The sequence below is a fragment of the Sardina pilchardus genome, chromosome 24 (assembly GCF_963854185.1).
Source record: "Sardina pilchardus chromosome 24, fSarPil1.1, whole genome shotgun sequence".
Lineage (NCBI taxonomy): Eukaryota > Metazoa > Chordata > Actinopteri > Clupeiformes > Clupeidae > Sardina > Sardina pilchardus.
In genome coordinates, this window is record NC_085017.1 from 10,963,104 (window position 1) to 10,975,751 (window position 12,648).

Genomic DNA, 12,648 nt, shown 5'->3' on the forward strand with positions numbered 1-12,648 from the left:
TCTATACGCTCTAAGCTTACGTCTGTGTCCTGACTTTGAGCCTTTATTGGCTATTGTCTTTTCTAAGTAGCCTATGTGATCAGCTGTGCTTTTGTCCTTGGGGTTTGCCTTTGCCCTCTCTTTTTTTGCATGGCATGATTAGATTTCTTTGTTTTTTTTTCTGAATTTGTATCTCTGAAACTTTTGGATTTGGTTCAATTCTCAGTTTCCCTGATACTGGCAACACTCCAATTATGGCAATAGGATGTAGACACCTATAGCAGGCATTTATGGGTCCTGAAAGCCCACCAGTTGGGACGACAGTAGCACCAAGAACAACAACAGCATGGTAAAGGAAGTAAACATTGATTGCATACACATATTTGTGATCATACTCCCAGGGACCCAACTGCATCTGATTACATATTTGTGACTGTACTCTGTACTCCTCAACAGGTTAAACTTGTTAAACTTGTTGACCGACAGTATATCACATGAAGACTAGCAGCGGAGAAAACAACTCAAGGGGGAGGTTCCTAATATTCCCAGGTAACCTGACCAAAAACCCTCATCTCGCCCGTCCAGTCCCGTCAACGCACTCTTCTCATTCATATGGACGGATCACTCCTCACAGAATTCCGGTTTAATTTCGATACACAAAGTTAACCAGTGGATTACACTGGACCATGTTGGGCTTCGTGGGATTGGCCATCTGTGCCATTCTACCGATATGTTTGGGTAAGATCTGTTTTGCTATTTTAAAAACAAACGCTAACATCAGACCAGTGTGGTAAACTGAAAATGAATCTTAAACAAATGTGTGTCGCAGTTCCCACTCAGAAAAAAAACATATTGAACAATTTTCAAATATGTAGGCCAATCAAAATATATTGTTAAGTGTCAAAAATGTATTTTTGGGGGTATGTTTACATAGCCTATAGTCCCTTTTTAAAAGAAACATTGTGAAAAAATAGGCCCATTTCAAATATTTTTGTTGTGTATGGACATAATGGGCCTACAGAAGGACAAATATACAGAAATGGGCATAGAAAAATTGTAAGTGTCAAAAATATATATTGGAAATGTTTCGATGAACTTATTTCAAATATCTGAAACTGTTTCATTTGATTGATTGTTTCTTTGTTTATTTGTTTTTAAATCAGCCCCGGATCTCACAACACTTTTTAAAATGAAGAGCAAAAAGGCTAACGCAGAATCTATTTAGGCTAGTTTACATTCCGATGGTGCACTAATGAGATGGATCTATTCATCCAACGTAGGCCTAAGTAGCCTAGACTACAAGTAGGATACAGTGGTATACGGAAATAGGCTACCATGTTAACTGGCGGGACGGAAGACTTCGCAGATTTGTCTGTTTAACTTCAGTTTGTGATGCTCCACTTTGTTGCTTAATAAAGGTTAATATAGCCTAACTAGCATTTTCAAGTATCTGTACTTTACGGAGTATTTATTTTCTAACTTTTTTTTACTCCCCTACATTTTCACAGAAATATCTGTACTCTCTACTTCTTTTATTTTCAGAACTCTCTTCAAATGTACTATCGACTTTTATCGATAAATTATCGGGGATTGACTTTGCGACTCTTGTGGTTGTGGTTATCGGATTTGTCAGATATAATAAAATAATAAAATCTATGTAAATTCAATCAATAGCCTAATCAAAATAAAGAAATAGTATAATATTCAAACCATAAGACATAAGAAACGCTTAAAAAATGTGCATGTTGAACAGATAAGCGTTTAGACCCTTCCTTGAAAGAAAAAACTATCACCAACATGGAGTGGCTTAAAGGGTAATGGCAAAACAATGGTTAGTTACAGTACATCGAATTCAGTGCTTTAGATCAAACCAAGATCCTTCATTACTTAACCTTCTCTGGATCAAATCATATTGTTGGGTGTGTTGGAATTCCCGTCCTTGCAGTATGGTATTCCTTTCTACATTCCACAGAAGGAAGAAGTTCACTTTGTCTGAATAACAATTCTATTTCCTTATTGGCATACTTGAGCTTGACGATATTTAGGCATATCAAGTTTCTCACTTAACGGGAACTTCAAGATACACCTTATGATTCTCTATATAATTCTGATTATATCAGCCTATGACGGGATAGAGACAAAGTGCATCAATCAAATTGTTATTCATTACCTCCGCCAAGGAGGTTATGCTTTCATCAGGGTTTGTTTGTCTGTCTATTTGTCTGTCTGTCTGTCTGTCTGTCTGTTAGCAAGATAACTCAAAAAGTAATGGATGGATTTGGGGGGCACTGTGGCGCAGCAGGCTACAGTGCTCATACCATACCCGTCGGGTCCGAGTGCCCACAGCGACCCAGGTTCGAATCCGGCCTGCGGTCATGTCATGATCCCACCCCATCTCTCTCTCCCACTTGTTTCCTGTCTACCTCTTCACTATTCTGTAATAATAAAGGCAAAAAGCCCCAAAAATATACTTAAAAAAAAAAAAAAAAGTAATGGATGGATTTCAATGAAATTGTCAGGGAAGGTCAGAAATGACCCAAGGAAGAAACAATTACATTTTGAGAATGATCCGTATCACCGTCGGGATTCCGTAGACGTTTATGTCTTTCGCTTAGAGGTGTAATGGCACGGTATGGCCACGTGGTGGCGATCTCAATAGTTTAGGTTCAAATGAATGACAACCAAGAAGAACAATGCAGGCGGAGCTCTGCTTTACTAGTTCTCATACATGTTGTTGTGTTTTGTGTTATTATTATGCTGTTTTCTGTTATTTAAAGGGATTTTCCGTCATTTTTGGAAATAAGCTCATTTCCCACCTCCCCTCGAGCAAAACAATTGATATTTACCTTTTTCCCGTTCATCCAGCCATTCTGTGAGTCTGGCAATACAACTTTTAGCTTCAGCCTAGCATAGATCATTGAATCAGATTAGACCAGTAGCATCTCGCCTGCAAGCATCATGTTTAAAAGTGACTAAGATTTCCGGTAAGATTTCCGGTAATTAAAACGTGTCTCTTCTCAAGTTACAAAGTGCAATAAGACCAACTGAAAATGAAACCTGACGTTTTTCTAGGCTGGCGTTATAATCCAGGCAAGTTGCAAACGTACCATGCGCAGTGATATGATGCAGCATCTGAAAATAGTCCCCATAGACAACAAGCAGTAGTAGTGCCTTATATCACTGCGCCCATGGTACGATCCAATTCAATGCTCCATGCTAGGCTGAAGCTAAAAGTTGTCTCGCCAGACTCACAGAATGGCTGGATGAACAGGAAAAAGGTAAATATCAATTGTTTTGCTCAAGGGGAGGTGGAAAATGAGCTTATTTCCAAAAATGGCGGAATATCCCTTTAAAGGCGCCTCTTCACTGTACACTGATGCTCTTCAAATCCATTTCTCCTGAAAAGCTGGACAAGGTGACCCAGAACGCCACTCGCTGTACTATGTGTACACAGCCCTGTCAAAGGCTGTCAATGCACCAGGCATCTTTGAATTCACTGCCATGGGCCTACTGGATGACAGAAAGATTGATTACTATGACAGCAAACACCAAGTCAAGATTCCCCAACAGGACTGGATGAGAGAAAAGCTTCCACCAGACTACTGGGAAAAGGGCACCCAGTCACGTAAAAGCAAAGAGCAATGGTTCAAAGTCAATGTCAACATTCTGATGGAACGCATGAGACAGAATCAATCTGGTGAGTCCCAACACATCCTGACTGCATAGTTATGTCAGCAACAAACACAACTTCATTAGTGCTTATTCTGACCTGTTGTTATCCTTTCCTCAGATATTCATGTCCTCATGTGGAAACATGGATGTGAGATTGACAGAAGTGCAGACGGTGCTGTCAAGTTTGTTCGCGGTGTTGATGCATACAGCTATGATGGCAATGATTTCCTTTCCTTTGATGATGCATCAATGCAGTGGGTTGCCCCAGTTACTGAAGCTGTACCCACAAAACAGAAGTGGGATGGGGTTCCCATCCTGAATCAGTACACCAAGGGCTACCTGGAGAAGGAGTGTGTGGAAAAATTCAGAGAATATGGAGACAAAGAATTAAAACACCAAACAACAGCTTGTGAGTACTGTTAACATAGGATCGAGCACTTTTGTTTAGTCGTATTTTACTAAATGAAATATTAATGTAAATGATTTAAAAGTATTTTTTATTTTTTCATTTCTTGATTCATCAGCTCCACCAAAGGTTCGTCTTTTTGCTAAAGCAGCCGGATCTTCAAATACACTCAAGTTGACCTGCATGGCCACAGGTTTCTACCCCAAAGACATTGACATCACCATTCTGAAAGGAAAGGAAGTTATGAAGAAAGGTGATTTAAGGGATGTCTTGCCCAATGGCGATGGAACCCATCAGATCAAACTGATTGTGGAGACCCAAAGGTCAGACATTGATGATTATACCTGTGAGGTGAACCATATAGGCCTGGAAGAACCAATTATAAAAGTTTGGACCTTGGGTAAGATTACGTTGCTAATTTTAATCCTTACAGTTTTTATTATTGGCTCTGACAGTCCTCATAGTTGTACGGCCAGTATGAGTTTGATCCATTAGTACAATAAGGCTTGAACAGCAATAATGTTAAGTTCTATTTACCCTTTATTACAGATGGAGAAGGAGTGTGTGATGAAACCTCCTCACTCTTGATTGGAGTGCTATTGGGAGTACTGGCAGTGCTGATAATGGGGATCTTGGTGTTCACTGCTTATAGAAGATACATTTTTGGTAGGTTCTTCTCCACATGACTGAAACTGATAGCAGATTAATTGGAGTTATTTGCAAAACAAAGTGGACACTGCACTTTATGTAGTGATTACATTCTCTGTACATTTGTACAATTCTTGCCTCTTTGCCCAATCTCTCACAATCAGAGTGCAATGGTGGTCTCAAATGCAATGGTTTTGGGATCTATTCTGTGTTAAATACACATATCTAAAACATGACTCAGAAAGAAAAATAATTGGCGTAATATATCCAGTGATGGAGTGGTTATTGGAGTCTTTGCTCTTCTTTCCTTTTTGCAGAGACACGGACAACGGCCCAAAAAACAGACCTGGGTAATATCACGTCTACAGTATATTTGGCATTTTGCTATGGTGAAGGACAAAGACAGCATGAATGTGCCAATAGCAGTGGTCACAAAAGACTTGCTTGCACACATTAAAAGGCGGTATTCCCAAGTCATTGTATCTCAATTCCCTGTTCTATAACAATAAACAAGTACGTACTGCATGGCAACTACCAAAATGAGTTGTTTTCAGCACCATTATCAAAATTCAGCAGTGATGAGTCCTGGTGCCAATTAGCTATTAAATAAAACAAGGAAAAAGTTTTTTGGATGTGCAGTATAACACTAATATGCTGTGTGTGCGCTGAACAGTCTGTGTGTATGCTGTGAATATATAGCCATTAGTGAAATCTTTTGAATTTTCAGGCCCTCCACCAGCAGTGGTGCTTGCATCAGTGATGGGCAACAATAACACACCTTTGTTGAGCAATGGACAAGGTAATACGATTTGGTTCTTTAAGTCTTTGCATATCATTACTTTTGGACCAAAAGCAGCCCTGCTTTTGGTTATTTTATGTACAGTATTGCTATGTTACCTCACACTAAGTTATGTTATTACAAAGCAAATGGGTCCACTGGACAGTGATTGCGAGTGGAAACCACACTTTTGCAGGATGGAAGTGGAAAATGTACATTATTTACTTCCAATTAGTCTTTGAGTATCATTATATTAGGTTTTGTTTTTCACTCATTTCTCGCTTTCTCGCTTCCTCGCTTAAATGTTGTTGTAAAAGCTTCCTAGGCTGCTTCAGTGGAAGTTTCATCACGCTTCATAACTCATTGACATTGACAATGACCTACAGTAGAATGATGACCAGGTGGAGTCGGGTACAGATATTTTATGCATACGGATTGGTTCAGGTGACATTAAAGCTCATTCGCACATCTGTTAGGCACAGTTTTTCTCATTTGTATTTCCTGGGTGTAGCCTGTTACCATATAAATCAATGTGGATAAGACTATGTCCATACATATAGGCAGATTGGATCCGATCATTCAGTAAGATTGGATGCTGATCGGATTTGGGGGAAAAAAACGGATTTGGGCTGCAGTCTGAAGGCCTAAGAATATGACAAAGTTGCACGTGTTCTTTCAGATATTTCATCTCAAGCATCATCCAAAGGCATAGAAGAAAACTTTTCTGCAGACTGTAGACATTTTTACAGATTTGATTAGATCTCTGTGGCTGCTGTATTGTATGTACTGTACATTAAAATATTGTTATCGATGAGCCACCTGCTGTAGAAAATGCCCGACTTTGCCGTGTTGTCAGATGTTCTCCTCCTCGGTCTTACAAACACAAAACCTAATCTCCTGACATGTAGTGATGACCATTCTTTAATTCTATGTTGTGCATGCATTGTGTAAGTTATCAGTTGTCCATGTTTTTACTCCACTCATTTATCACGTTAATGTTGCAGAGAAGGAATGCTGATTCTATAAATATGACTTTTTGGTAACATTGCATTGCATACCACACTTTCAGAACTTATGCTATACCAAAGATACCATCTTGCTCTTGTTTTTTCAGGTAGAGGAAGTCCTGAAGGATAAACCAACTGAAAAATGAAACATTAACATGAACGATAAACATTTTTACTTTTCATTTAATGTAGTATATTTATTAAACATATTGAAGCCATCTATTCAAATACTGTAAAGGCTGGATGCAGCTGCATGTGAATATATTTTTCCCCTTGATTTTTATATGGGTTGGCCTGACTATGGACATCAAACAGATCAAGGTCAGTGCCCACCACACCTTTCTGTACCCCCCGCACAATTGACAGTAAATATCTTGAGATATTGTCTCTATTTGGAAAGCCACCAGCCACTCAAGAGCAGACATCTACATTAAGATACACCATCATATCAGCTGTGCCTGTGCTGGTGGGGGTTTTGCAAAGTCTTTGCAAAAGTCTTCAAATCCCCTGTGGGGAAATTTCCAGTAGCTAAATATCAGCTGTTAAATGTCTGCTCGGAACTGAGTATAAAAATAGATGTTAAAAGAAGGATCTCAGTTATTTTGTTGTTCTCTTCTCCCTGATCTTTGAAGACACTCTCCCTTAGGAGTCTGGAGGTGATTCCCTTGTCCATGACCTCTGAGGATTTAATCCCTCAATAGCCTGCTAAGTCCTATAAATAATGGGAAGGCTTTGTTTAGGACTGACTTGTCATGCTCGCCTAGGATGCTTGTGTGTTTGTAACCTGTCCCCGGCGTTGTGAATAAAGCTTTGTACACTACCATACAGTTGGCCTGCCAGCGCGTATTTTTTGCCTCTTTGTGGGTTACTAATACTGTTTTTTTTTTTTTTTTGTACCACAACCCCAACCTACTTCCTGCTAGCATGTGGGACTCTTTCATTGCAGTACTACTCTTCAACCACTAGATGTACCCATTTCTGCCAATTGGACTTCTTCGAGTATTTCATTGTCTTCACTTGTCTCTAATTTAATTGTCTGTATTTACTTTAAGTTTGAGGTATGCATTTCATATCTTGCTTTGTGCTCCTTCAGTTCCACAGTATGCTTCCTACACCTCTGTGAAAGTAACTACAGTAAGCTTGCTCCTGCCTCCTGACTTTGTGCATGTATTTGGTTACTGTCCTTTCTACCGGCTATAACAGAGATATAAATGGGGAATACCAACGATATTTCACAGAGTTCTCCAGTCCTCAAGGTCACCGATTAGGCCTACTATCAGAAATAAAAAGCAGCTCTCCCATGTTCATGTCCAAAGAGTGTAGTGCTGTAGCTGTAGCTAGGGCACCAATAATGTATATTTGACTTGACATGTTGCTCTCAATTTACCCCTGATTTCGCCAACACTGAGTTGTGCTATTCTCCCACATCCAACATATTGAGAAAATGATATTGTTTCAGCTTGATCTTATTAAACTGGGATAGGCTACTCTGAATCTACACCTCAAGTGTCATTAAACTGTGTGTGTGCTTTCTGTACACTGTAAAAAAAAATCTGTTAATTTTACGGTAAAATACTGGCAGCTGTGGTTGCCAAAATTTTACCGTAATAAATACGGTTGAACTTAACCGTTATTTTTACGGTGAAAAACTAGCTGCTCAATTTACGGTAAAATACTGGCAGCTGTGGTAGCCAAAATTTTACCGTAATAAATACGGATGAACACCGCTATTTTTACGGTGAAAAACCAGCAGCTCAATTTTACGGTAAAATACTGGCAGCTGTGGTTGCCAAAATTTTACCGTAATAAATACGGTAATAAATAAAAACACAATTAACATTATTTAGTATAGAAATCCAACAATTTTATTCTTAGAAATTACAGTTTTCTTTGTCCCATCAGTAAACATAAGGTGTTGATAATTACCAGGAATGTGTCCATTCCTACATAGTGATTAGGGCAAAAGTCCAAAGATTTCAACAGTCTTTTGGCATGAAAAAGCCCAGGTGCACAAACCATTGAGATGTCACAAAGGTGTTGCCTTTCTGTGGCTTGCGAAATCAAAAAAGGTGAGTTCTGGACATCAAAAATCCATCCAGGCTAGAAGGAGCTCAGGAGCTACATCAACCCTTTCTGACACCACTGCATGGATCAGGAACACCAGCATAGGGAGAGAGCTGAGAGAACAAAGTCACCATTAAGTCACTACATCTACAATGAGCGAATAAAAGCAATTCATTAATTTATCATGAAGCTCAGTGTAGACCTGCAAACTCAGAAGGTTGAAAATAGCCCTGTTGATAAGGGCCCCGACCCTTCATATCATTTCATGTCACAAAAAGTTTGAAAATTACAATAGTGGTTTATTTAGCCTGAAAGTAGTTTTTGGGTTTTATTGAAGATAAAAATAATTGCGCCTCCACAATGCAATACGGCCAGTTCTGCATGCATAGCATGTCACTCTACTATGATGTGTTCGAGACGCCTGCTTTAAATGAAGACTTCTGAGGGGGGGGGGGGGGTTATGAAAACAATTGTTCCAAATTAAATTTAGAAATAAAGACATAACCACCAACATATAGCACATCTGGTGGGACATGTATCTATAGGACTTCTGTTGTAACAAAGTGTTCAACAAAGGGCAGAAAAAGAAATGTGGCGGTTTCTAATTCAATAGGGAATGGAACTATACCCTCATTCCAGCGTAATAATGAAATAATACAAGAAGTTCAAATTTGAAGATCAAGAACTCGAAGTCACTGAATGAATGAGAGAATAGTTCCATGCCATAAGGATTAGAAAATCACAAATTAATTTTCTGTCGGTTTTTGTACACTTTGTTACTATAGAAGAGTCATGTTTTAAATAGGAAAAATACCATAATTCTATGGACACTTTTAAGCAACGATACAGCAGGCTCAACAGAACAACTACAAATATCCAACTTCCTCCATCCCACGGACTGTCCATAATTTTTCAATGTATTTCAAATAAATGGCTTTTGAAACAATGTCACATTAAGTCGCATTCAGCATGGCCAGAGCATGCAAAAAAAAAGGTTTCAGTGGGTGGGGGTAACAAAAAAGGTTGAGGAAAAGGGAGAGGCTGAACATTTTAAATACATACTACATATCCAGTCAACGCAACAGCAAAATCTTACCATTTCTATATGATGTCTCTGCAAACTTGAAGGTTGATCAACTGAGGAAATGGGGTTGAACTGCAGCATAAGGATGAGACAATGTTAATACGCACCAAAAATCCCTTTAACAGTATTATTGCCTGTAAAATGTAAAATGCATTCTGTTGACTCTTACCGGCATGATGGACCAACAAGCCTACTGTGTGTCCTACTGCACCTCCTTCAGATGTGAGCAGGTTGTTTTGCTGGAAGAGGGGATTAATAGGGGACATTAGGGCTGATAGAGAATGGGAATGTGACGTGGCGGACGTATTCGAGGTTGCGCCGCGGTGGCGTCTGGGATACATACTGAGGCCACTTGTACGCTGCTGCCAATGCTGTATCATTGTAAACATTGTAAAACATTGCTAACTCGCTGTTTCTAACACTGTTTTTCACACATCATGGGACGAACCTGTTGTGTTGTTGGATGTAACGTCCGTGCCCACGATCGTCAGGTCACCTAATGGAGGAAAATGCCCTTTTTGTCCCAGAATGCACTGCGCCGCTGACTTCCGTTCCCATTCTCTAAAGAGGGAGACAGTAGGTAATAGAGGTAAAATGTAAACAATATGACAGAGCAAGTTGATATCACTAGAGAGGAAGGAACAAAAAGAGCACAGAATGTATTTGGAAAACTGCTGCCCTGAGTAAAAAAGCAATGCAAATGATATCAGTTGGTATTCTGTCTTTAATAGAGTGGAATGAAAATTTCTATGCGTCTCCAAACCTTTGACTGTGGTGCTACATGTACTTGATACTTACCTCAGACATGGCACCAATCAATCAATTTGTCATGGAATGTTTCTTTAAGCTTCCTGCAAGAAAACTTTTATAGATCATTTTAAAATGTTTAAGATGTTATAATACCTGGCTATAGCCTACACCTCTACATTACTGGTTGCTGTCGAAAATGCATTGTTTCACCTCTTAGAATTATTGATAATTTGACTGGAAAATAGAAAAATATATCAAATTTTAATTGTAGATATTCATATAATTTAGGACCTTACCTTGCTCCAGAAATCCTGATTAAGGTTACCTTATGCTGACAGACTTTGACAAGATTTGGGAAAGATTCTTAGATAGTAGTCTTTTGAGTAAAGCTTGAATGGGGCATTAATTAAAAGACTTTCAAGAATCTTTCCCAAATCTTGTCAAAGTCTGTCAGTGTAAGGTAGGCGTTAGAAGAGTCCATACAGCTTCATCCAGTACACCACTTCCTTCCTTGATAACTTTATGGGGGGAAAAATAAGGACGTTAACACATTAAAAGCAACAACAGCAATGAAACATTCGTGCAAATGGCAAGCTAAAACCTGACACGCGGTTGTTATATTCACCCGTATTGTCAAAACGAACGTCAACGTTTGAAGTTCAAATGAACGTAGTGAGGGTGGGGGCGAATGCTAACTTCCAACAGAAAAGTTCGTTGGCTGTTAAACACACGAGACACGAGATTGACGGTGCTAACCATTAGCAGCTAACGTTATGCTAGCGTGCTAGCAGAAACTTTACAGTCGGCTAGCTTCGTCAACCCATTCTCTCACAGAAAAGTAAAACATGACCAACGCTTATATTCACTAATTCAATCATGACGGGCGAATCCCAACATTTAACAGAAAAGGAGTTTGGTCAGCTTTGACATGGTGTGCTAAACGTTGCTAGCTAGTTCGCTAACGTTACCAGCTAGAACCAGGCTACATCTGCTAGTTCTGACGTTAGTAACGTTAATGCGGGAATCCCCCGACCCTCAGCACAAACGTTAAGTTTAAACATGGACGACAGGAATGTTTTTTTTAAAGTTACAAATGCTGGGCAATTCTTCTGACAAACTGCATCTTACATTGTCTCTTACCTTGGCTTTCGACAAAGTCAGACCGCCGTTCACAGGCAGCCATTGTTCTCCGGCGACTTCATTCCAGAGAGACGTAGGACGACGTAATGACGTCAAATGCGAACTCGAAAGGCGCAAGTTGATGCCGTCTCTGGATACTAAAGCCGCCTTCACATTGGCACAGTAGATACGGCTGCGAAACGGCCGGAAGTCATTCATTTCCTATGGAGATTCGCAGACCGTATGCGAATGGGTCCGAACCAAGGGGGCAGGCATATTCCGGGAAGTAGAAACACGAAATGAGCTGGTGATCAACACTCTGCTAACTCCCTTGGACGGCCATAGATTTCAGATTTTTTTGCGATCCCATAACTTAATGTAACATGTGCCCTTTGTCTCCCTTATAGCTTCTGTGTATTCTATATAGGGTATCGAAGGCAAAATTAATTCATTTCTTCCCCGTATATTACGTTGGTTTCCCGTAAAGAAGTATTTTAGCATGTCTGTTGTAGGGAAGCTAACGTTCGCCCGTAATGTTTGGATAAGAAGCTGAGTGAGCCTGCACGAAAACCATGACGGAGAGTCATTCGCAAGATCGGTGAAAATGCGTGTAGCCTACGGTAGCCTACTGTTTGATATGGTAAAGCATTACCTAGAGGCAAGTACACATAATAATAATATTAAAAAACGAACGTTAACAATTTCAGAGGTTTTCGATCTATCAGACGAGTTACAGCATGCTAACGTCATAAAATGAGTTTGAGTCTGCGCAGTACGATGAACAGGAAACAAATTTTTGTGTCAGCCCCCTCTCATTGAGAACGACGGAGTCTGTTTGTCCATTTCTTTTAGGTCTATGGTCCGAACAGTGCGGTGCGAAAAAAATCGGGTCCGTTGGTCATCCGCATGCGTTAAAAAAATTGAACTCGTACGACAGCAACGGACGGTTCCTATCCGAAGGAAGTTAGCGTTGCTATGGTACTGATAAACAAATTGAATATCTATCTTTTATAATGTCATATTACATGCTTTTAAACGATAAAGTTTAAAACAAAAGTCATCGAAAAGGAACGTGTATGATCCATAGTGGTGCACAAGCCCATCTTGTTAAAAATAAAATGAACGGTTGATGTAAAATAAA

At 39.6% G+C, this 12,648-nt stretch overlaps 1 protein-coding gene and 1 long non-coding RNA gene across 4 annotated transcripts; one reads left to right on the top strand and one right to left on the bottom strand.

The window, feature by feature from the left end:
- Nucleotides 1–569: 569 nt before the first annotated feature.
- LOC134072795 (class I histocompatibility antigen, F10 alpha chain-like) lies at nt 570–7,317 on the top strand. 2 transcript variants are annotated; one of them, XM_062529646.1, is made up of 8 exons: nt 570–717; nt 3,386–3,676; nt 3,770–4,060; nt 4,176–4,457; nt 4,607–4,723; nt 5,023–5,055; nt 5,433–5,504; nt 6,598–7,317. In XM_062529646.1, exons 1-8 carry the CDS (start codon nt 666–668, stop codon nt 6,618–6,620), a joined length of 1,161 nt encoding a protein of 386 aa, XP_062385630.1. In that variant the 5' UTR covers nt 570–665; the 3' UTR covers nt 6,621–7,317. The 2 variants fall into 2 exon arrangements, with proteins under 2 accessions (XP_062385630.1, XP_062385628.1); XM_062529644.1 differs by lacking the exon at nt 6,598–7,317 and adding an exon at nt 6,163–6,571.
- A 1,056-nt stretch (nt 7,318–8,373) lies between these two features.
- On the bottom strand, nt 8,374–11,449 carry LOC134072791 (uncharacterized). 2 transcript variants are annotated; one of them, XR_009937205.1, is made up of 6 exons: nt 10,685–11,449; nt 10,437–10,500; nt 10,087–10,199; nt 9,808–9,877; nt 9,651–9,710; nt 8,374–8,667 (listed from the first exon to the last, which is right to left on the bottom strand). It is a non-coding gene; the product is annotated as an uncharacterized LOC134072791 (long non-coding RNA). The 2 variants fall into 2 exon arrangements; XR_009937204.1 differs by having other exon boundaries at nt 10,437–10,489; nt 10,685–11,446.
- Between the last annotated feature and the right edge of the window lie 1,199 nt (nt 11,450–12,648).